The 25,061-nt window shown below is 37.6% G+C and overlaps 2 protein-coding genes and 1 long non-coding RNA gene across 4 annotated transcripts in view; 2 read left to right on the top strand and 1 right to left on the bottom strand.

Annotated features, from left to right (window-relative positions):
* Nucleotides 1-6,587, bottom strand: part of LOC134675409 (collagen alpha-1(I) chain-like) — a 51,681-nt gene extending 45,094 nt beyond the window's left edge. For both annotated transcript variants that reach the window (XM_063533633.1, XM_063533634.1), the window contains exons 1-2: nt 6,364-6,587; nt 3,772-3,867 (exon numbers count right to left, since the gene is read on the bottom strand). In XM_063533633.1, coding sequence (XP_063389703.1) covers nt 3,772-3,841 — 70 coding nt within the window. In that variant the 5' untranslated portion in view covers nt 3,842-3,867; nt 6,364-6,587. The remainder of the gene's footprint in view (nt 1-3,771; nt 3,868-6,363) is intronic.
* Nucleotides 1-25,061, top strand: part of LOC134675480 (uncharacterized) — a 118,186-nt gene that overhangs the window by 39,306 nt on the left and 53,819 nt on the right. The window lies entirely within an intron of this gene.
* LOC134675469 (catenin delta-2) overlaps nt 8,747-25,061 on the top strand; it is a 70,134-nt gene continuing 53,819 nt past the window's right edge. Inside the window, exons 1-2 of the mRNA XM_063533739.1 lie at nt 8,747-9,145; nt 11,404-11,540. Of these exons, the coding sequence (XP_063389809.1) occupies nt 11,500-11,540 (41 nt within the window). The 5' untranslated portion in view covers nt 8,747-9,145; nt 11,404-11,499. The remainder of the gene's footprint in view (nt 9,146-11,403; nt 11,541-25,061) is intronic.

Below are 25,061 nucleotides of genomic sequence, written 5' to 3'. Positions count from 1 at the left end.
TTTGGGATAATAATGATATTTATTATAATTTTTTTTATCAAGAGATGTGGACGCTAGCGACTAAACGGTGACTGCCTTTTTCGCTGATTTTGCTCGATGCAGTCTTAACAGTTGTTGTCAGTCGAAAAATACATGAATAAAAATAAAATTTAGAAATAACATCAATTGTTACATAATTGGTATAAATTACACCTACCGACGAGTGCCAATTATGCATATTTTCCAACTTGTTAATTTTGGTACATTGCCAATTTTTTTATTGACCGGGCATAGCCAAATAGCCATAAGGGGCCTTACTTACGCGGTTATGACACTGATAAGGAAGCACGAGGCTCCGATGTGTGAGCGAGACATCATTATGCACGTGTAGCATGTCCCGCTCGCACACCGGAGAGGCGTGGATCCGCATCTAATGTGAAGACCGCCTTAGGCAGCCGTCCCACCGTCAATGACAAGCGAGAAGCTATATTTATTATACAGAAAAGAACAGGCTCATATCGCGGTATTTAGAATAAATAAATAAATCTTTATTATATATTTTAAGATATTCAAGGTTCGTGATACAGGCGATGGAGCCGCCCGGTAAGCAGAATATTATGTGTAAAGTTATAATCAAAATAAAAAATAAATACTTGTGTTGGGAGGCGCCGACCTTCACTTGGTTTATAAGTACATTTTTTTTACGAGCCCCGATGCAAATTATTTCGTCTAGTTCCACGCAACAATTTTGTTTATTTTAATAAATTTTACACATGAACATAAAATGATCTAGTAATGGGATGTTTATTTTGATCGTATAATAAAATTGCATGAGACTGTTATTGTTGAAAAAACGTACTTTTCAAAAACGTTGTCCAAATCATATTGTCCTCTCCTACAGCACTGCTGCATACATGGGCTCGAAACAAAATTGTCAGTACATTGGCAGAGTCCTGTTGCTTTCCCTAGTAATAGCCCTTTTCACATATGTTGTAATCCTACCCGTCAATAAAAAAATAAAAACTCGTATTTTTTTTTCTTTCAGTACAAACGGTATTTCTTGTATTTGGATTTAGTTATTGCTGAGTATTACCATATAAAATTAAATTACATTAGTATAAGCATTAAATATTAGTAATTTTTAACTAAAACTTTATTTTTGAACAAACGCGAGAACCTCAAAAAATGGTCTCACTAGACGAAAACATATGCATCGGGGCTCGTATTATATTATACTAGTTTTCTAATATTCGGACTATTGTAAAATTAACTTTCGCAAACTAGGCCCGGTGCCCTTCCAGTGCTATATGTGACCTCTTTCACACAAGTTGGAATATTACAAAATGCAAACCTGCCGAATCGGCCCTTACAACTCCGAGCGTTAAGGCCTGTCTCCACATTGCAACACGATCAGATCAAGTTGGCTCGCGAGCCAACCCGGTATCCATTGCGCGCGGCTGTCTCGCGAGCCAATGTTCGATAGTTTGCCGCGCAATATGGACACAGGCCTTTAGTTTTAAAATAAATAAACTCACTGATTCCACTCCAATAAACCGTATCTAACTAAATATAATATTTCTATTAGATCCAGTCTCGTATTCTGTACAGCTGTACACCATCAAGAAGAATTGATTACACGCATGGACGATAACTTATGCTTTCACCATCGCATTTCTATTGTTCTTTTTATTCAATACGATCGTACAAATGTCTTGATCTTGATATATCGGAGCAGCCAAGGTGTTCACAATATCTGAGCACGCACTCTAACGCCTTGACAATAGAGGCGGGTTCAGATATTTGTGAGCGCCTTACACGCTCCGATATATTTGATGGCGACTGTACAAATGAATGTTATCTCGAGATGTATTTGTTTTAAGGTGCATTAGAAGGCTCGAGGTAAAAAAGGTCATACGTAGTAGCTTAGTATCTTGATTATATAATACCTTTAAACGAGCAAATCTGGTTTATTAAATATATATAATATATATATATTATATTTCGGGGATCTCGGAAACGGCTCTAACGATTTCTATGACATTTGCTATATGGGGGTTTTCGGGGGCGATAGATCGATCTAGCTAGGTCTTATCTCTGGGAAAACGCGCATTTTTTAGTTTTTATATGATATTTTAATTAAATCATGAATATTTTTTTCGCACTCTCCGCACGCAACTGAAGAAGAGTCGTCGTCAGATATATCAAAGCGTCCAAGTTATACAAAAATATCTGAACGAAGCCTATTACTCTATCTATTTGATAAAAGCTACAATTTACGGGAGCCCCCTTTAATGACCGGCCAGGTCTTGACCCCACGCTAGTGACCCTGCCTATGAAGACGGCAGTCCTGGGTTCGAATCCCGGTAAGAGCATTTATTTGTGTAATGACTGATGAGCACAGGTATTTGTTCTCGAGTCGTGTTTTTTAGGGTTCCGTACCCAAAGGGTAAAACGGGACCCTATTACTAAGACTTCGCTGTCCGTCCGTCCGTCCGTCTGTCACCAGGCTGTATTTCAGGAACCGTGATAGCTAGACAGTTGAAATTTTCACAGATGATGTATTTCTGTTGCCGCTATAACAACAAATACTAAAAACAGAATAAAATAAAGATTTAAATGGGGCTCCCATACAACAAACGTGATTTTTGACCAAAGTTAAGCAACGTCGGGAGTGGTCAGTACTTGGATGGGTGACCGTTTTTTTTTTGCTATTTTTTTTTTTTTTTTCATTATGGTACGGAACCCTTCGTGCGCGAGTCCGACTCGCACTTGCCCGGTTTTTACGTACTCGGGTATTTGCATATTACATACATACATATGTATGTAATATACAACGGTAGGTACGAGTATATACTCGTACCTACCGTTGTCTGGGCAGCCACAATACAAGCCTCCTTTAGTATCTAGTAAGGTTTATTAGTCATAGGTATATTTCTCTCTCTGCGCCAATTGTAGATATCTCTGTTTGGCCCTATGGTTGACTGGCAGAGAATGCCATTTGGCATTAAGTCCGCCATGTTGTATATATTTTGTGCAATAAAGTTTAAATAAAAATGCCTTGGAAAAATACATAATATTTGAATAAAAACGCCAATAGACACCAAATAAGCGTTTTAAAATGTAATTTCAGTACAAACGGCAACACTCCTAAAGGCTGATTCAGACGGCGCGCGAACTCGCATGTGATTTTAGTTACATTGCGGACTGTCGGTTACGTCCAATTCAACCGACCAATCAAAACCCGCAATGGTATGAAACTCGCATGCGAGTTCTCGCATCGTCTTAATCAGCCGGATCAGCCCTACCTAAGTGTATGTACATTGGTGGTCCTTATTACAAAAGGCATAAGGTCCACGTACAGTTAACGGTAATCCCCATACAAATTTCCACCTCCCTTTTTACACCCTTTAGGGATTATTTTTGAGATTAAAAGTATCCTATATTCTTTCCTGGGACACGAACCATCTCTATACCAATTTTTTTCATATTTTATGTGTTTTTACTTCGGAATGGTGCTGGAATAATATCATAAATGAATTCAACATCCCCGATTTATACGAAAATGATACCAAACTTGGCCTAGTAGCTAAAATGATATAGATATCAAGATAAAGTTGAGAGCCCCCCCCCCCCCTAAAAATCTCGGTGGCTCCACTTCTTAAATCCATCCTTGGGTCCTAATGACCAATCCTGCCAAAGGAAATCTCTTGTTCATGCAACGCCGTGGTTTAGGGCTTCCACCGTCGACTAATAAGGTCCACCTTTGTACAGTTAACAGTGTGGGGTACTCACCAGGCTCAGCGGAGTCGCTGGGCTCGTCCTTGAGGCGGGCGCCGCCGCCCTTCTCCTTCTCCTTAATCATACCCCTACGTGCCTTCGCCAACTTGACTGTACAGACAAACGGACAAAATTAAGTCTAGCTTGCGACAAAAGGCAGGTTGTAATGTATGAAACCTCATAAGGGATGTCACATTGCTCCGCACGCATTCGACGTGAAGTCCCTTTTGAGAATTTATATGTTACAACGCCTACCCACGCATCTTGTGTAGCTTTGAAAGAGTAACATTCAATTAAAATTAGTAACTTAAATACTAGGAAATAATATCGTATTGTATTTAAAAAAAAAACAAAGAGGAAAGCCTTATCGCACCCAACAAAATATTTGTGAAACTGTGACGTTTATCCTGTATTTTTAAAGAATTTAATAAATATCTGTCATTTTCACCACCAACAGAATAGGTACATGTTTGGGAATTGGTTAGGATATCATCCCCAGTGCAAATCTGTGAGTATAGCCAGGATTCCATGAACGTAATCCCTTCGAATGATTTTATGTTGGAAACAAAAAATGTTTCCTATGGTGTTAGAAAAACACTTTTACTGTAACAACTTTTATACTACCTTCTGTAACATTTTTTATTAATTTATATATTTACCTACACGGATGATGGCAGCCATAGACTGTATACCAATTCCGGTGTCACTTATACAATGAAAGTTTTGATCATTTTATTCTTGCCAGCTTTTGTGAATCAGCCATGATCAAAACAGTTTTGTGCCATTGAGGATCATGACAATCATGAAATGAGGAATGAGGTAGTGGTTAAATTATGACTATAGAAATGGTGTTTGACATGAATTCAAGCTTTGACTATGTAATTTCATCAGATCATATGCTTGTAAATTTCATCATACACATGTATGGGGTTGAATGGACCCCATATGTTGACCCCAACAGTGAACATTTATGGGTATGGGTTATGTTACACACAAACAACTATGGGTCTGGACCCATTGGTGGGTCGCGAGCAAATACTAAGTGGGCCCTGAAACTACTATAAAATCTGAGTGTTGCCAATAATTGGTATTATATGCCACAATTAAGACGGCCAAGAGTTGGGTCCCAAAATTGACAGTTTTTGTTAGGTGGGTAGCAGCTCTGTCAACTTTGGGAATCATACTGGCAATGAAAATAATGTTTTGTATTGGTCTCATTTTATACATGGATTAGTGTTAAGCAAGTTACTTGCATCTAGTAGCAAATCTATGAACTCACACTCACACTAATCAATGTGTAAATTGGGCCTTAACTAAAATCAAGTCATGCATTGTTTATTTACCTTTTGATGCAATAAAATGAGATATTACTTATATCAATGATATTCATATTTTGTGAAAAGTAATTACTTGTACATTGAAATACAGTTGATGCTCATTTTTGTGATAAGGCTGATATCTACTACTGATTTTGCGTTGTTTACCATTCTCAGGTTATCTTGAATACAAAATAGAAATATTTGAAATTATTGTTTACTTTACTCTTTCACAAAAATCACATACATTTTTGATTATAGGTACCTATATGCGATTAGTGAATGATGATATTTAAAAAATTAGGTATAATTTTATGTCAATGAAGACTTTCATAAAAAAAAGTATTTTACTAGAGTTATATTTAAACTTATGAGGTAGCAATTTGATTAATTAAAAAGCAGATTTTAAGGGTTATGTTGTCTATATTCTGTCAATGATCAGGTTTTAATAGTTTCCCGGTCAAGTTTCAAAGCATATCATTTACAAATGGCACATTATTTTATTTTATGACGTGTTATGATGTTAGATTGTCACAAAAGGAAGGTGGAAAGAGTTATGTTGAAAATTATCAGCATCTTTCATGCCATCATATACTAGAATTACTAATTAGGTACATGTTCAGGATAGATTTGTCCTTTCATGAGTTGAATGTGGGTTTGTTTGGCTCAGAGAGCACTCCCAAGGTAGAATATTAAAGATATGATGGTTGTGAATGAGTAAACACCGTCAAAACGCGTTTGTATACATACGTTACGACGACGCCTTTCGTCACGGTGCCGTTATTGGCACATGGCCCGACAATCCACGGAACGGCACTTCATTACGAGAATTTCATTATGCACCAAACGATCCAGAGATTAGTATAAATAGAGATATGTAAAAACCTTGACGGACGGAACGACGCTGGCCTCCGTGCCACGACCCGCGCCGTATCAACACAACCACCTCTGATTTAATCCAGATATTCAATTAAAACGGGAATACACCGCAATATCCCGTAAAAATTCCTCGTTTAAACTCCATACATAAACAATGAGATCGGGTGTAGACTGTCGCAAGCACACCAAACACACGTTTATTATGGCCGATTTATTGCCTCAGGTACGCCGTCTCGACGAATCGACACCTCCGGAGAAAGCGTCTAACATTATTTTATATCATTCGTGTGATCTAATTAAGGTATAACGATGGGTATGCAGCAAGAAACAAAAAATCAGGATCGCTGACATTTTTGTTTATGGTACATCGAGTCGACGAGATCCAGAATCCACAAATAGCGAATAAACGTACACGATTACCGCCTCCCGACGGATTCACTAGCACTTGATAACACCAAACACTGCGTTTCTTCTCATTTATGAAAGTTTCATTGTTAAAATATACCTGATTTTTAATTTCTTTCTATCAGCATTTAACACAAATCACCACGCACACACAACATAACACATATATGTGCACACATGGATACTTGAGACAATTTTCCTTCACAAAACAACAAAAAATGTTCAAGATTGCTCAGCGATTCACAAATGTTTGGCGCTAGTGTCGTGTAGGCCAAGAAAAAGATTATAAAGCTAGATACTCACTGAACGTGAATAACGGAATGTGAGTTTTTGTACTATTTTTTGTAGTACCCAATTGGTACCTGTCAGAGTGCAACGCTTTTATTTATGAAAGGTGTTCAGATATCTAGTTCATATTATTATTTAAATGACTCTTCAAGTTTTTTGTAAATGTAGTATGTAGTCAAATAATATGTAAATGAAGTAAAATACTATCTCGAGTGTATTTGTTTACCATTCTAAAAGTCTTACGAAGCAATCTAATTTTAGCAGATTCTAATAAAGGAATAAATAAATGAAACATATAATGAATAATGATTCTCATTTGAATTATCATCCATTAATAATTAAAGTCTGGTTAACACAACTTGTCACTCAGTAACAACACGGTAACGAAAAAAGAAAACTATACTTCTGCTTTTCTTTTGGGTGCTAGTACTAGCGTAAGACAAGGAAAGTATGATCAAAGAATATAATACTCACTAGGAGAAGAACGGTAACTCCATACAAAAAAATGTCCCCAACCGTTTATACGTTTATACTACTGGCGCCCTCGATGTGTACCAATGGAACTAAAGTTGACAACCGGTTTAGCCTGGCGGGTATTGGTATTATAGGTATATAGTAATTATGTTGATAAACATATTTGTTATCTTCATATCACGAAATATATGAAAGATGCAAATATTACCCCTTGTTTGTGGTATTATCTATTGATTTAAATAAAAGGCATATTTATGTTTATAACATTGTATTATGTTTTACATATAGAAATATACACTGAAAATTAAACCCTGACAACTTAATAAAAATAGACATTAATAAAGCGCATTCACAAAGTTTTCAGTATTATATATTAGGCATGCCTACCTATTACACTTTACACACAGATACACTACACTTTACACACGGCATTTTACACAGATTTCTAACTTGTATTCATTCATACATTTCTTCACGGTTAATTAATACGCTTTCCAGATGCGTTATGACTCGGTTCCTTCTGAACCCACTAAAGCTGTATAAATTTCACTCTGGCTGCTTCAACAGCCGTTGCTTCGCATTTAGCACATTTTCTATGTGCATTGCTGTAATCTATGTAGGTACAGACTTACAGTCTTAAGTGGTTGTACCGCTACGTTGTATTTATTATTTAAAGATTTAATAAATAAAATTTTCGTTATGAACTTTAACCACAGCAGTTGGACAGAGTAATTGACAAATATATTTTTTTATTATGGTGGGTAGACGTACCTACCCTCCATATATTTTATGAATATTGACAAAGACAGTTGGAAGAAAATATTCATTATAAAACTTACTTAATCGCGTGTAATTAAGTTTTAAGCGTTTTAAGTCCCGTTTTATGATGAATTATGTATAAAATTCGTGATAATTTAAATCAGAGTTGGGAGCAATGTTGCTGGAGAAAAATGTTTTTATTTTTATTACTCGCAACTTTTTCTCGGAGGCCAACGCACACATAGAAGCTTCAGGCGCACACATGCGCAATTATTTGGGGACATAACTTTCTTAGGAAGTGAACAGGCCTTGAGTATGATTCCCTCTGTCTATGTATGAAATGAGACAGTCCTGGGCCGAACTATAACAATCTTTCATAATACTATTAAATGGTACCTACGCGCAACGGAATATTATGTAGAATTTTGCCGCAGTGTTATCTAAAAATAATAATTACGCGATAATATTTAACATGTATTAAAACTGTGACTAACCAATAGTGTGGAAATAAATAAGGCTACATGTACATTAACTTAAGGAATACATTTTTAATCCTTGACATCATTTATTTAAATTTAATTATGGGAACCCTATGTGCTGTCATTAATCATTTATCCTTTTTTAACAAGAGTTTGTCTTGGGATCCCAGCTGAGACAACAATAGTAAACCGCATGGCCTTTTTTAATTGCGCACATTTATATGTAAGTGACATATTGGCGTGATTTTTATATTTTTAATTAATCTTATATCCATGCGAAGCAAAGGAATTTTGCGTTTTTTTTCTCATGTCACCGTAATCTCCGATATTGCCATATAAGAAATTAGTATGTTATCTATGATCGACGTAGCAGATTGTCTATGATGTACGGTGAAGGGAGGAGGGACGGACGGATATCGCTTCGTTGACGCCTAAAATAATTATTTCATGGTGTTTTGTGATAAAATCCATATATGCGGAATAAATTTAGTGAATTTATTAAATACTTCGACTGTGTTCGTGTGTAAATGTGTAATTAGGTGGCTTATTCGTTAATCTCCACTGATTACATTCCGACCGCTCCCTCGCGCAAAGTACGTCAGACGTTAAGTATTTTTCGTACTGTTTGTACTACTTGCGATAGTAGGCCGTAATAGTAAAAGCTGTTGGAAAGTGCATTTGTACGGGAAATTGTCGGTGTAAAAAACTATCTCACGTTCCATTTATCTGAAAGCGCTATGAGTTGATCGTTTAAGTTTGTGAGATATTGTCGTTTGTGGCCATTTTTCGGTGAGTATTCCTGCATTTGTATTTACGTTTTGAAAGCCTATAGTAGCGTGCGAAGCGCTAGAACATGTTGGGCTGGCCGTTTTGTGCTTAGAGTAACATTTTCAACGCTAAACCGTACTACAATATGTATCAATGAACCGCTATAGTATAGGTCTACCTACTACGTGATACTCAAGTCACGTTTTCTGAATAAACGGATAGATTTTCTATAGCATCAAGTTTTCGCGCATTTTTCCTTAGTATGCTCGTGCAACACTACTATTTGATGAAGTATTCATTCAGGAATTTGTGTAAATTGTTAAGTATGTGGTGTGTCAGTAGTTTTTAATAGTGAAGTAGTGTCTACTTTTAATTTTGCGTTCTATTGATTCTTTATGAGACTATGTTGCTAAAACTAACTGTAATACCGGTACCTATATGACTATGTATGCAATAGTTGCCCTCAATCATAGATAATACCTAAATGTAGGATGTAACAAAATTAGTGGGGATCCATTTAGGGCATAAATTTGCACAAACAAATAGGGATAATCATCCAATCTAAGTGTGTTGAAGTATTTTTATTCGTAAACCTGTTTGTCCCTCTTTATCCACTATATTTTAGTAATTTAATTAATGATCAACTCTAATTAGAATTCCTAGGATTTTTATCACTAATATTTGTACCCTTATTTGTATGTAAATCAAGAATTAACATGTATCTAAAATATGATTGGATGGAAATTTAATAATTTATAGAAAGTTATAATTCCTAGAACACTAAAATTATGTTTTAAGACACCTGAAGGGACAATAATGGGCTGGGGCCGGTTTCTCAAAAGCTTGTAACTTGTAATACAAGGGGAAGTCCCTTTCTAACAAAAGCTGTCAAAAAGTGTCATCCGCTCATATTACAAGTTACAAGGTTTTGAGAAACGGTCCTCTGCTGGTAAGATATTAAATACAGCTAGAATCCTGCTCTATTGACCAGTGGCGGCGCGTCAAACATATCCGTAGGCAAGCCGGGGCTAATTTGGCGTACATATTTCCTTTGCAACTCTGCTCAAACGTCTAAAAACAGGCAAGCCAGTGGGAATCGGCTTTTATGGATGCGCCGCCACTGCTGTTGACAAACAACAATGAGGTACCCATTGAACATCACAGTTATTCAGGTATAGGCTCAGTACTTCTGATTATGCTAGAAAACTAAACATGTTTCAAACCTATACAAAACCCTATGAATTTGTATACACAATGTATTATTGATTTGCATGCAACCTCAAGGGCCCCTATTCATAAATGCCAACACAATTGATCATTTACTTTGTATAGAATAATCAACAATGTACATGCCTTAGTATTTTGGTGCTGCGAGTACTTGTTTGCAATTGTGTGGAGTCTATTTGACAAAGCTAATAGGCATGTCTCATCGGCTCACATTTGGCAATGACTATTCACAAAAAAAGGCAAGTAATGGCTTACTAATAATATACTTAAGTGTATTTATATAATAAAATATTTTTATGCCATATTGGTTTGTTCGTTTGTTATAGAGAACCCCCACTGCTTCTGCTCCGGCTCCGTCACACAGGCGCATTTTGCGGGCGGCGCGTAAGCGGGGCGCACTGCTTTTACATTTAAAACGCTCACGCCCCGTCCGGAAAACGCGCCCGTGTGACGGAACCTTAAATGTCGAAAACACAAAAAAACTACATATAATAAAAAAATGTTGCCCGTTTTGCCACCCTATCGATACTCCACTGATTGGAGAGCGCGTTATACTGGTTTATCTTCATGTTCGACTCCTGTTAGGGTTTGGAGCGACATCCCAGCTAATTGCCATCGCAATTAACCTGGTTATAGTGATTATCATATTCATAGTCGCTGTGAACGCGACTAACATTGTTTTTAAGACAAACAATAGGTATTTTAACATTTCTTTTAATGTAAGAGCTACAATTTCTTGCGACGTTACTCGCTTTTACTTTTTTACAGGCTTGTAAGATTATGTTTATCAGATTAATGGGCTTGCATGGTCACGTTTATGTCTGGGTTATCAAATTTCGTTATTAGTTTTCCTCGTATCTAACTGTATTTGTAAATCTTTACGTAAGTGTTGGCGGGCGTTTGATTGTAGAAAACCGAATTCAAGGCATTTTCAGTCAGTGTAGGAAGGTCGCGAAATTGGTGATATTTTTCTTACCCCCACAATCTAACCCCCCTCTAAACGATCACATAATTTCTGGACGACCCCTTAGCATTGTAATGTGTTGTTCCAGGTACATTTGTAGGTGAATCTTCGAACAGTGATGGCGTTAAGTCGACAGAGACACTAGGGAAGGCTGGACCGACATGATAGCAGCATCAGCAGCGCAATGGACGGCGTAAAGAAAATACATTCGGGGACATTGTACCGGTGAGTACTTGACTTGATATAGTCAGTTAAGGCGAAACAGGAGCTGAGTTTTAAATATTTTAGGTAAATATACCCGTCTCGCTAACGGAGGCGGCCCCTAAAACTAGTGCGACAAGGCGAAAAATCCTGCGTAAAAATCTCTAAAATTGAGGTTTCGTACTCGACTGTATCCTCCTCCAAAACTTAAGCAAGCGTAACCAAATTTGGAAATCTAAATGATTATGAAATTATCTGTGTCGGACCGTTTTGCTTTTTTGGCTAATTGATATCAGTTTTGAATACTACGCCTCTCATTGCGGTATAGTCAATTAGGCCATTTAAGCCATTTTTGAAGGGCTCTAGCGCCTTAAGAAACAAAAATATCAAAAAAAGCAAAACGCTCCGACACAGATATTGATAATATTAATCTGTGTTGAAAAAATCATTGCTCTAGCATCAAAACCCACGGAGGAAACAGTCGAGTACGTTTGTATGGAAAACTGACTACTCCTGTTGGCTCTTAATAGCAACTAGTGTCCAACCGATATTATGGTTTTAATTTGGGCGGAGTTCAGCATAAAAATCATGTTTACGTCGAAGCTTCGGTTTCGGCTTCGGCTAAAAAACTGCCGGATCTACTGGCCGCGCAGAAACTGTATTTTCGAAAGTTCCGACTAAAGATTCGGTTTCGGCCGAAACTAGAGCAAAATCGAACTTTCGGTTTCGGTGCGTGCTGCGACTTTTTAAAATTCGAGGTATGCCCATGACAAACGTCCCAAGCAAAGTGTCTCAGAGGCTTTCGGATGTAACATGTAAACTTGGTACGACAAGGTCCCATCGGACTTGGAACGTCTTAGCGAGATGGGACTTTATTTAAGAGAGGCTGTGTTAAATCTTTACGTGGTTTACGGCGGCTTATCTTAAAAGAGCTCTCAGTCTAGTGGCGTTGTTCATAAACGCATAACTGGCCTGAATTAGCTATGAATCGTTTGTCTTTATCTGTCATATTGATTGACTTATGTATATGTAAGAAAGGGATAAAACAATTAAACTGAATTAGGCCCGTAAAGTTTTATGAATACTTTGTCCCAATTGTCAACCCTAGCCACCGCATGTAACTTTCATATAGTATAGACCCCCTTATATGTCTATCTATATTAAAGTTACATGCGGTGGTTAGGGTTGACAATTCATCACGGTCACGGTTCATGAGATACAGCCAGGTTACAGATAGACAGACAGACGAAAAGCGAAGTCTTACTAATAGCAGTCCGTTTTTACGGAACCCTAAAAAGGAAAATGTTGTGTGGTCGGCCTTACGAGGTTACGAGGCTTATTTATTAAGTTGACAACCCCAGTCAAAGTACATTACACGTGTATAGAGGTGTGTATCTGCCCTGAATGGCTGTCAATCAAACGGATGGCACAACATGCAAAACGAAGATGGATCACTTTTGATCTTACACACGCTGATGGGAATGTCGAATCTTTAGGCCCTATTCGACGTGTTCTAATAACAAGTCGTGACATCTCATTCTTCAATTCTCATAGTAATATCCGAGAGGCGATATCGCCGCTATTTGATTAAAGGGTCAAACACATTTTAGAATAAATGTCACTTCTGTAGACAATATACAAAAAGACTGCAACCTGGGTAAGTATATATCACGTTGTCCTATCTGAGTCTTAAGTACTGAAAAAGTATACCTATTTCCATCCGTGCGTCGTAAAAATTAACTTTATTAGGTTGTCTTAATCTTAACTTTGCGAAGTCTACTGGAGAGACGCGAACGAGTACAGCGTATGACACAAAAAAACCAGCGATGTCACGATCATACTAAACAAATCACGAATCGCGGCACTTAATGCCTTGTATTATTATTTTGTTATTGTTTAGCAAAAACATTGTAAGTATTCCTATGTCGTAGTATATGCCGCTACAATTCGCTATATTTTTATTTTTAACCGACTTCCAAATCCCAAAGGAGGAGGTTATCAATTCGGTTGTATGTTTTTTTTTTAATTTTTTTTTTCATTTTTTTTTTTTGTTTATTTTATGTTTGTTACTCCATATCTCCGTCATTACTGGACCGATTTTGAAAATTCTTTTTTTGATTGTATGTATATGCACACAGATTGGTCCCGTTTTTGTCAAAATCCAGTTCTGATGATGGGATCCATGAGGAATCGACGGAACTCCTCAAATCTTAAAGGCATACATATAGTGATTTTTGTGTTTTTATCAACAAATCAAGCATATACATTCAAAAACGTGACATTTGATGAAGTGGAACTGCTGATGATGATCAGAACGGAACTCTTCAACGACGCATAGTTCACCTTTGGCGATTTGTCCTCTTCGTTATGTTTGTTAAGCAAGTTAAGTTTTTAAGCCACATTTTTGTCAAGCTTGAGTTCTGATGATGGGATCCATGAGAAATCGAGGGAACTCCTCAAATTTTAAAGGCATGCGTATAGAGATTTTTGTATTTTCATCAGAAAATCAAGCATTTTCATTAAAAACTGTCGCATTTGATGAAGTGGAACTGCTGATGATGATCAGAACGGAACTCTTCAACGACGAATAGTACACGTTTGGCGATTTGTCCTCTTCGTTATGTTTTTTAAGCAAGTTAAGTTTTTAAGCCACATTTTTGTCAAGCTCGAGTTCTGATGATGGGATCCATGAGGAATTGAGGGAACTCCTCAGATCTAAAAGGCATGCGTATAGAGATTTTTGTATTTACATCAGAAAATCAAGCATTTTCATTAAAAACTGTCGCATTTGATGAAGTGGAACTGCTGATGATGATCAGAACAGAACTCTTCAACGACGTATAGTTCACGTTTGGCGATTTTTCCTCTTCGTTATGTTTGTTAAGCAAGTTAAGTCACATTTTTGTCAAGCTCGAGTTCTGATGATGGGACCCATAAGGAATCGAGGGAACTCTTCAAATATTAAAGGCATACGTAGGTATAGATTTTTTTGTATTTTCATCATAAAATCAAGCATTTAAATTAAAAACTGTCGCATTTGATGAAGCGGAACTGCTGATGATGACCAGAACAGAACTCTTTAACGACGTATAGTGACATGTTTGGTGATTACGAATTTCGATTTTGACTTGCCGTTAAGGCTCACTTGCACCATCCCACTAACCCGGGGTTAAGCGGTTAAACCGTTAACTCAGTGTTATATTGTACTGGTAACCATGATAACTTCAGGTTTAACCGGTTAACCCCGGGTTAGTGAATGGTGTAAGTGGCCCTAAGTGGGTTAGGTTAGAACTGCGAGCCTTTGCAGAAATGAAATGCTACTCGAAAAGTGGGTTTGATTAGGTTCGATCGATCCTCACAGAACCGAACTACTATCAGAGAAGTGGGTTAGGTTAGGCTAGAACTACGACCCTTACAGTAGCGAAATGCTAGTAGAAAAGTGGATGGTTTTACCTCCTTTTCTACATAGTGTACCATCTACAATAATTCACCGGCCCCGATAGAAGTCGGTTTTTTTTTCTTAAAAATTATGTTCTCCTCTTCTTCTTCAGCGTGTGCTCGCCCACCGTTGGGCATACGCCTCTCCAATCTCTCTCCATTTTGAGCGGTTGTTGTTCACCCTTATTCAGACTGGTCCCGCAGTCTCCTTTATGTCATCGGACCAACGGGCGGGTGGTCTGCCTACACTGCCTATCTTGTTATCCAAGCTAAATCACATTTACCGACCATATTTCTATTTCTTGAAGAGCTACATCACTTTTTCTTTTGTCCATATTTGACATCTATTTCAGTTTAGAACAATTCCAGGCATGGCTCACTCCTCGATATCGTCGCGTCGCTACAAGTACATGCGGCCCACACCAATTTTGGTGTCCAGCCATAGTAGTTGTCGCGCACCGATACGGAACGGACGCCTGCTCGCGCTTGCGCCACCTAGAAGTCATATCTGTCGTAATAGACGCGTTTTGTTAGAGAGTGAACCTTCTTTACCTATACTTCGTTTTTTTTAGCATTAGAAATAAGGTAAACAATCTTGATGTGTCTTTTAATTGAAAAACACATTTTAAAAATAAGTTAGGGCAAATATGTAACAATTATGAATCTAATACGATCATTTATATTCTTCTGATTTCATAAACGATAGTTACTGATTTTTAATAAGCGTTTTTCAATTAAAAGACATGCCAAAATCGCTTACCTTCTTCCAAGTTCTTTCTAATGCTAAAAAAACGAACTATAGACGTCATATCTGTCGTAATAGACGCGTTTTGTTAGAGAGTGAACCTTCTGTATCTAGTACCTGCTATTTATTTTATGACAATTCTTAGTATCAATTCTGTTGTATCCGTCAATGAATGGCATATTCTTCTTCTTTGTCGGTTCCTCAAGGCTGGGGGTCGTGACCATCAGGAGTGCAGTTCTTCACCATCGCTCTCCAAACCCCCTGTCTTGGGCCAGCTGTATTGCCCCCTGGATGTTGACGCCCGTAGCGTCGCGTACGGCATCAGACCACCGAGTTGGAGCCCTGCCTCTACTTCTGCTTTCGACGCACCCAACCAGAACGAGCTTTTCAAAACTGGACGGGTCTTGGCGGGCCACGTGGCCAAAGAAGGTCAACATTCATATTATGGCATCTTCTTCTCTCTTCTTCTTCAGCGTGTGCTCGCCCACCGTTGGGCATATGCCTCTCCAATCTCTCTCCATTTTGAGCGGTTGTTGGTCACTCTTATCCAGACTGGTCCCGCAGTCTCTTTTATGTCCTCGGACCATCGGGCGGGTGGTCTGCCTACACTTTCTCTGCCTAGCCGGGGTCTCCACTCTAGAACGCACTTATGACTTTTATGACTTTTTATATTATGGCATATTAAGTGGTATTAAATGACTATTTGGATTATTTCAAAGGACAATTATCGTGATTCGTCCAATAATTCCATTTCAATCACGATCAAAGTCCAGGAGCTACAAACGGAATTATTTAGGTTGTACAAATAAATCTATCTGTATGATGGTCTTAGTTGTCCACGTGACAGCATGATAATGACAGTGTCTGTCTCTTTCAGTCGCGCGGTGTTAAAAAGTGACAGTTATTTTATCACGTGGATAACGCCATCGCCATCAATCAAGCTCTGCTATGTACAGTCGCCATCAGATATATCGGAGCGGCCAAGGCGTTCACAATATCTGAACAAGCGCTCTAACGCCTTGACAATAGAGGCGTGCTCAGATATTTGTGAGCACCTTGGCCGCTCCGATATATCTGATGGCGACTGTACATGTATCAAACGTTTAAATATTATAAGCGTTGCTTTTATGTCTCAATCTGTTTGTAGTAAAATGACAGTTGTATTAGGTAAATTGGCTGTAATTTTCAGTATTTGGCGTATAAACGGTGGCTGAAAAATAACTGCATTCCCTTTACCAGGCAGGTTTTGGGATTATACTGAGCAACTTTTACTATGGGCTCAACCCCCAAATCACGAAAAAAAAATTTACCCTCCCATAGAAAATGGACCAGCCAAAATATATGAAGGAGTCATTTTTTTTTCGCGATATTAAACCAAGTGCTACTTGGTTAAAAAGAGAAAAAAGTTTTTGTAAATCAATTAGTAGCCAAACGGTGCAGCTTCTCAACTCAACCGGAGATCGTGGTTCGAACTCCGGCTCGGAACAATGAGTTTCTCGTAACTTGTGTTCGAAATTCGAAATATAATTTGCTATTTAGCAGTTGCTCTTTGGGGAAAAATCATCGTGAGGAAGTCTGAATACGATGTGCGATGGCCCACACTGTTGACTGTACAGCGGTGGACCTTATGCCTTTTGTAATAAGGTCCACCGATGTACAGTTAGAAGTGTTGCTGTTTGGACATCGAAAAAATTCAAACGTGTGTGCGAAGTACCCAATCTGCATTGGACTATTGTAGGGGCCAAACTAACGTTCCGGTGGGGTAACTATAGGTAGCGTGGGAACTATAGCCCAAACCAAACCCTGTAAGAGTAGGCCAATGCTTGGCCCGTGAAACGTATATTAGGCTGGTGGTGATGATGGAATCCATTTGCACTAGATGCTTACTTAATAGCAACTGTTGTACTCTTCTTAAATCTAAGAGTACTAGGTAGGTAGGTAGCTACATCTAAAATATACGCCGAAAAAAATGTTTACAAAATGTTCCTTCACAATAAAATGTCGTAATCTTAAGACAGAAGCCTAAAAACTAGAGATGCCACGAATATTCGGTAACTATTCGGTATTCGGTCTATTTGGCCACTTTGCCGAATATTCGGTATTCTCCTCCCTACTATTCGGCCGAATACCGAATATCTGTTAAGGAAAAATTTCACAATAAATATAAAAACCAGATGAGAGAACTACGTTACAATCAAATGGTACTACATCTTCATAAATAAACATTACTCTATTAACGCCAAATCCTAGCACCGTATCTCATTTAAACCTACTCGCAGAGCTAGACTCGCATTGATGCCTATATTCTCAATGCCAATATACAGAAAGTCGTAAAAACCCTTGAATATGAATATGCAAGTAAGTTATGACTTTATGATACTACAGTCTCTATATAATGTTCTCAAGCAAAGAAGGTCCTAAAAGACACGAACAATTTAATCGATATACGTTATTACGACAGTAGACTGGTCCAGAACGATCTAAGTGCCACGAGCTACGCAACTGGGAGATATTACCTTTACGAAAATAAGTCCCGGCATTTCCTTTTGCGCACATAAGTACAGAAGGTCGTAAAAGCCACGAATATTGTATTGAGATACGTCATAACGTGATTAAGTCGTCATTTCAATAGACGCCAAAACATTCAGTGCTCTCGTCAAAAGTTGCTCGTAGCGAACTATCTCGGCGCTGTATAGTTAGTTAGTTAGTTAGAGCTATAATGGTGGTTTAGTTATCCAAGGTAGTTAGTTTTAATTAAACAACTAGTTCTATAGCGGGCTTTGATTTGGCGAGAGTCGGCGAGAATAATGGTGAAAAAGGTAGGTTAGTATTTTATGCATTAATGCACTGGATCCTATAATAGTATTTTATGCAACCGTTGTTTATGAGAGGTCAAAAAAGGCGAGTGGCGTGAGTAACAATTTGAGGCGAAGCCGAAAATTGTTAATGAAGACGCCACGAGTATTTATTGACTCAGTTAAACAACGTTGCAATCGTTGCTTACAATACTTTTTCTATGACAAATCACTTACCTACTTTGAAATAAAATTATAAATTTAACGAATATTTTTTATTCAAGAAATAGCAAAAAATGAAGGTTACGGGCGGGAAATAGGCCAAGCAATAAGAAGTTATAGAGGGAAATGCTAGGAACACAATTTTTGACTACGTAACTTTGTTTGGACTAGTTAGGAGGTGAACATATCAAAAGTCCCCGGCGGTAGCCCCGGTGCTGGGGGGTAGAGGGGGGAAAGAAGGTCTCATTTTTCGGTTTTTCACTTATATCTTGGAAACTTTGCGTCTTAGCGACATGACTACTAAGACAAACCAAAAGCTGATAAAATTTGTTACAAATTTTATTCAGTCAAGTTTTTCGATATCTTGAATAGTTTTTGAGATATCCGGTCTTGAAAGTTTATTTAGGGCTTTCAATTTTATCTTGATATCTACATTAGTGACGCTGCTAGACCGTGTTTGGTATCATTTTCGTATAAATCGGGGGTGTTGAATTCAGTTTTGGTATCACATTGACACCATTCCTAAGAAAAAACATATAAACTTTAAACAAATACCTTTTTTTTTTTAATTCCTCTTCACGCTTAAACCGCTCAACCGATTTAATTGAAATTTGGTATACAGATATTTCGAGTCCCAAGACAGGACATAAGATACTTTTTATCTCAATAATCATCCTTTAAAGTTGTGAAATGGAGTATGGGGGAATTCAACTTCGTCGACGAAACTGAATTCCTGAGGTTAATACTGCTCAAGATAAGGTTTGAAGTCATGTTTGGTATCATTTTCATCTAAATCACAGATGTATTCCGTCCTAAATTTCATCTAAACCGGTTCAGCGGTTATTGACTCCCCATACAAACTTCCACCCCACTTTTCACACCCTCAAAAGATGCTTTTGGTTATTAAAACTATCCTATGTTCTGTGTCGAGACTGAAACTATTTCTATACTAAATTTTAACGAAATTGGTTCAGCAGTTTAAGCGTGAAGTGGGGTTTAAAAAAAATATTTTTTCAAATTTTGGTTTTACTTCGGAATAGTGTCAATGTGATACCATAAATGAATTAAGCACCCCCGATTTATACGAAAATGATACCAAACATGGCCTAACAGCTTCACTGACGTAGATATCAAGATAAAATTAAAATCCCTAAATAAACTTTCAAGAGCAGGTATCTCAAAAACTATTCATGATATCGAAAAACTTGACTGAATAAAACTTGTAACTAATTTTATAAGCTTTCGGTTTGTCTTAGTAGTCATGTCGCTAAGACGCAAAGTTTCCAAGATATCAATGAAAAACCGAAAAATTCGACCTTCTCACCCCCCTCTATCCCCCAGCAGCGGGGCTATAGCCGGGGACTTTTGATATGTTCACCTCCTAACTAGTCCAAACAAAGTTACGGAGCCAAAAATTGTGTTCCTAGCATTTCCCTCTACAACGTTTTTTGAGCATTCATTTCCTGACCTAAAAAGAATGAATGAAATAAAAAAACACATGTCTATGGTTCACTCATCTGTCAAAGGTGACAATTCAAATTAGGTTGGCAACAATGTATTTCATACAATATTTTTTAAGTGGTGATTACACGAAGTATCGTAAAAGTGCCAAAAAGATACTGCGTGTATGCACAAATACTTTTTTTGGGAATAGACAAAAGACTTGTCTTGACAACTATAAGGTAGGATTTTAAAGGTGCACGACCCTCTAAATGACAAATAAAAGTACGGCAGTAGAAAAAGTACATTTATGATTTAATACACCCAATTCATCAAATAACACTATAGGAAATACTATTGTTGTATATAGTACGTCTGGTTGGTATTTTAACACCCGCGAATGATCGTATTCAATTGATATTTAAGGTAAGAAATAAACGGTCAAGAAGCTGAAGACATCAATCATTCCCCCGTAACGCCATTATTTAAATTTCCACGCAAAGTGCCTCGTTTTTAGGGTTCCGTAGCCAAATGGCAAAAAACGGAACCCTTATAGATTCGTCATGTCTGTCTGTCTGTCTGTCTGTCTGTCCGTCCGTATGTCACAGCCATTTTGTTCCGAAACTATAAGCACTATACTGTTGAAACTTGGTAAGTAGATGTATTCTGTAAACCGCATTAAGATTTTCATACAAAAATAGAAAAAAAAAAACAGTAAATTTTTAGGGTTCCCCATACATAGAACTGAAACTCAAAAATTTTTTTTTCGTCAAACCCATACGTGTGGGGTATCTATGGATAGGTCTTCAAAAATGATATTGAGGTTTCTAATATCATTTTCTTCTAAAGTGAATAGTTTACGCGAGAGACACTTTCAAAGTGGTAAAATGTGTGTCCCCCCCCCTGTAACTTCTAAAATAAGAGTATGATAAAACTAAAAAAAATATATGATGTACATTACCATGCAAACTTCCACCGAAAATTGGTTTGAACAAGATTTGGTAAGTAGTTTTTTTTAATACGTCATAAACCGTAATCCGCAATTTTATTATGTTACTTGCTGTTACGGAACCCTTCATGGGCGAGTCCGACTCGCACTTGGCCGCTTTTTTTACGCATTCTATTAAGCGTATTTTAACTGGACCGTGCACGCCCTGACACATGTTTTTGTAGAGCAGATATAATATTTTATAATACTAGTTCTTATAACACTTTAAACTCTCGCGTTTTGTACACATATTTAATTACACAAACGGGTCTACCGCAATATAATTTCATTGTTTTTACCTTTGATTCCGACGTTTCAGCTGAGTTGCACCAGCTGTGGTCACGGAAAGACTGACGTCCCAACAAATGTCAACGGAGATATTAATAAAACACCACTAAACTACCCGAAATTATTTTATAAAAATGTTCGGGGTAGACAAAGAAATTGCAGCTACCCGTTAATGTTTAATGTTTATTGACGTTGATGTTTATTGTTTATGTTTGTTGTTTGTTTGTTTATTGTTTGTTTGTTTGTTGTTTGTAGACCCGTTTGTGTAATTAAATATGAATACTAGTTCTTGCTAGTGTTACAATATATTTACTAATAATCTCCTATATTATGGGTCCCACGACTGGGTACAAGAGGATATAGTAGCTTGTTTATAATGATATACAAAAGATTGGTAATCTGAATAGCTTCTATTAACGTTAAGCTAACTGGCCTGAAATACGCACGAACTACACAAAGGTGAAATTAACATCCTATCTCTTATCCTTTAACTCGCATTAGGCACTTGTCCCACCAAGAGCGAGTAAGCGATTAACGATCGGCGATTTTCTCGCCCAAGAAACGAACAAAAGATTAGGATCCTGTGTTAGTAAAAGAGATACTTATATTAAAAGTTCATCGCTGGCTGTTCACACTGCCGGCGAGTACACTCGCTCTACTATAATAGTTTGTCGCCGAGATAAGATAAAACTAACTCAGCGGTTTTCGCTCGGCGATGCTCGCTTCGTAGTTTGAACAGCAGCACTCAAGCCTTGTATCGTACAATTCTCCTTTCGTGCATGGTAGCTTAGTCCTCATACCTACTCAGAGAGTAGGGGGTTGAGTTATACGATTTCCTCACGATGCTTTCCGTCGCCAAAAAGCTATTAATTCAATCAAATGGTATTTTGAACAAAAGTTCCGATAAACTGATTAATTAGAAAAGAAAGAAAGAAAATACATTTATTTACGTCAATAGACAAGTTAAATTAGTACGTCTTGTATTGAAATTCACACTCAGCACGATAATGCGAGTTAAAGGATAAGAGATAGGATGTTAATTTCACCTTTGTGTAGTTCATGCGTATTTCACGCCAGTCAGCTTGTCGTTAATAGAAGCTACTCGGATTGCCAATCTTTTGTATATCTTTATAAACGAGCTACTATATCCTCTAGCCGCCCATACGTCAAACCTTGCCAAGCAAAATGAAATTTTATTTTGTCAACACAAAGTTCAAATTAGAATGGAACAGGAGACCTGTTTATAGGTCTCTGGGCGGCTAGAGGATATGTTGACAAATACAATAACGGCTCAGATAGCCAGTGCCCCATTTCTAGGCTGCGTTAGAACACTGGCAGCTCTGCGCCAATCAACGGAGTAATCGACTGAGGATGTAGTATTAACTGATCTTTTGTAGACCGTATGTCTTTGGAATAAGGTTTGAGAAAGGACAACTTTGTTGTCGATGTAAACTTTCATGTTTGCATTCGGTCGGGTGACAAGCAAAAGTCACTAACTAACACCATTGAAATTATTGGACTATAAACCGTGTTACAAGTGTAATAAAGTGCATTGTTACTATAATTTATTTTTTGATAGTACTTAGTGACTTTTGCTTGTCCCCGACGATTCTGTTCTGACAAAATAGGCTTATATTTATATAACATAAGAGTCAAAATAAAGCAACGTGGATTTTATGATTTTGAAACATATTTTTTAGTTGCTACTTGCCATTTTTTTTTTTTTTTTTTATTATGAATGGGCTTACTCATGGCCACAGACTAGCCGAGGCGTAGACGTGGCCTACGATGGAGCGAGCTCGCCCAGAAGGTGCCTGTTCACTCTTGATTCCCATGCCATGGATTCCTAATTGTTTTAGCCAAGGACAACGGTCAGGTCTTTGGCTCTTTTGCTTTCTTTTGAGCTTGTCAAAGCCAAGAGCTCTTACTTTTGTCCCGCCATATTAATAATAAATTCGTTATGGATGATAAATGTTAAGTGCAAGTGTTAAATGATGATATGTGAAGTCTGCCCAAAGGATGGTTGTTCATTGCGGCGATTCCCATCTGGTTTTCTTGTTAAACTTACATTCTTATCACCTTATTTTCATAAAACTTTTCGGGCCTGATTTAGTTAAATTATGTTTTATCCCTTTCTTAAAAATACATAAGTCAAAATGACAGATAAAGACAAACGAATATTAGCTAATTGAGGTTTGTAGCGCGTTTATGAATAAGAAGAACCAATACGGACTTCGCAAATCTCTCCAAAAACATAACCTGTCAAATACCTTTGTTGGGGCTCACCCAAACAACGTATCAAGAACAACATTATAAACAATAAATTAAATCTTCATCCGACCACAATAAGAAATAACGAAACGTCTTGCACTCGCACAAAAGGAATGAGATAGACGTAATTAAATACTCAGGTATCGCCAATAACATCGACGATTTGTCTTCGTAAGTGCCACTCTCGGTTGTAGCTCGGTGTGACACACGGATGGATCGGTAAGGCAACAACTGCTGACGAGTATCGAGCTCGAGCATGCTACCGCGAGCATTGAAGATGTTTACTTCCATTTCTAACGCTCTCGCATTATTCGATAGAGATATTTATACGAACCTACTTTAAAAATCGGTTTTCGAAAAAACTCTTATTATTTAATTCGTTCTGGTTGAGAGTTTTTTTCCTGGTTGCTATATTATGATATTGATAACTTGATAAGGTACTAAAGAAAGATTGAACGCGGTTTTATTTAGATTGAATATTTTTTAAACGGAAAGCAAATTGACTTGTGTAAGATTATTCATTCGCGTTTCATTATAATTTATCATCCATTAGAAATTAGTGTAACAAAATTACTGTGACTAACGCATACCGCAAATTATCCAATAATTAATAGGGAATTAAAATGAGGAAGCCGTGCTACTAATGGCGAAGCTGACATTTTTTCTCAAATTTGTTTTAGGTGAGTTCGAAACACTAAACAATCTCCAATTTTCTAAAGAATTTGATCAGTTTGTAAATATGCCAACCGATTGAAATCGAGTTCTATTAGCAGTATTCGCACCTTTGTGGCTACCACTATTTTGGCACTGACATAAACGCTAGCGTGAACGGAACTTACTTTCTATGCATCTTGCTCGTACTGAAATATTACTCGTAGATGTATAGAAAGTAATGAATGTAAATGTCAGTGTTGACACTGTCAGTGTCTCATGGTACACATGGACACTCGGAGGTCCAAATATTTGTAAAGTTGACCAAATTAAATGGCGATGTGTATCGTTCAAGTTTCGCGCTGTTCCGAAACCCAAGGGTTCCATTTTTATTCAAAGGTCATTCTCGCGAGATTCGCGAGGTTTTATTGGGTAAACAGCAATATTCCTTGTTTCCAAGCTCATTCAGTGACTGTAACTTAAAAAAGTTTCTTAATCACATTTGCGACATTTTAAGGGCGTAATTCACGGGTTTCTTTGGAGACGATTTACATTTGTTTATTGTTATTTTCTTATTATGCTGGTTAAGTGTTTGTTAAACTGTATTCCGTTTATTTTTACGATATGGCTCCTCTTCACGATGGGCCAACGCCGGCCACTCCAGGGGACGCAGCCATGCGGTAGAATGAGATAGCAATATCACTTGC

The sequence above is a fragment of the Cydia fagiglandana genome, chromosome 22 (assembly GCF_963556715.1).
Source record: "Cydia fagiglandana chromosome 22, ilCydFagi1.1, whole genome shotgun sequence".
Lineage (NCBI taxonomy): Eukaryota > Metazoa > Arthropoda > Insecta > Lepidoptera > Tortricidae > Cydia > Cydia fagiglandana.
The sequence above is the reverse complement of the archived record's forward strand: the minus strand, read 5'-3'. Positions and strand labels throughout refer to the sequence as shown.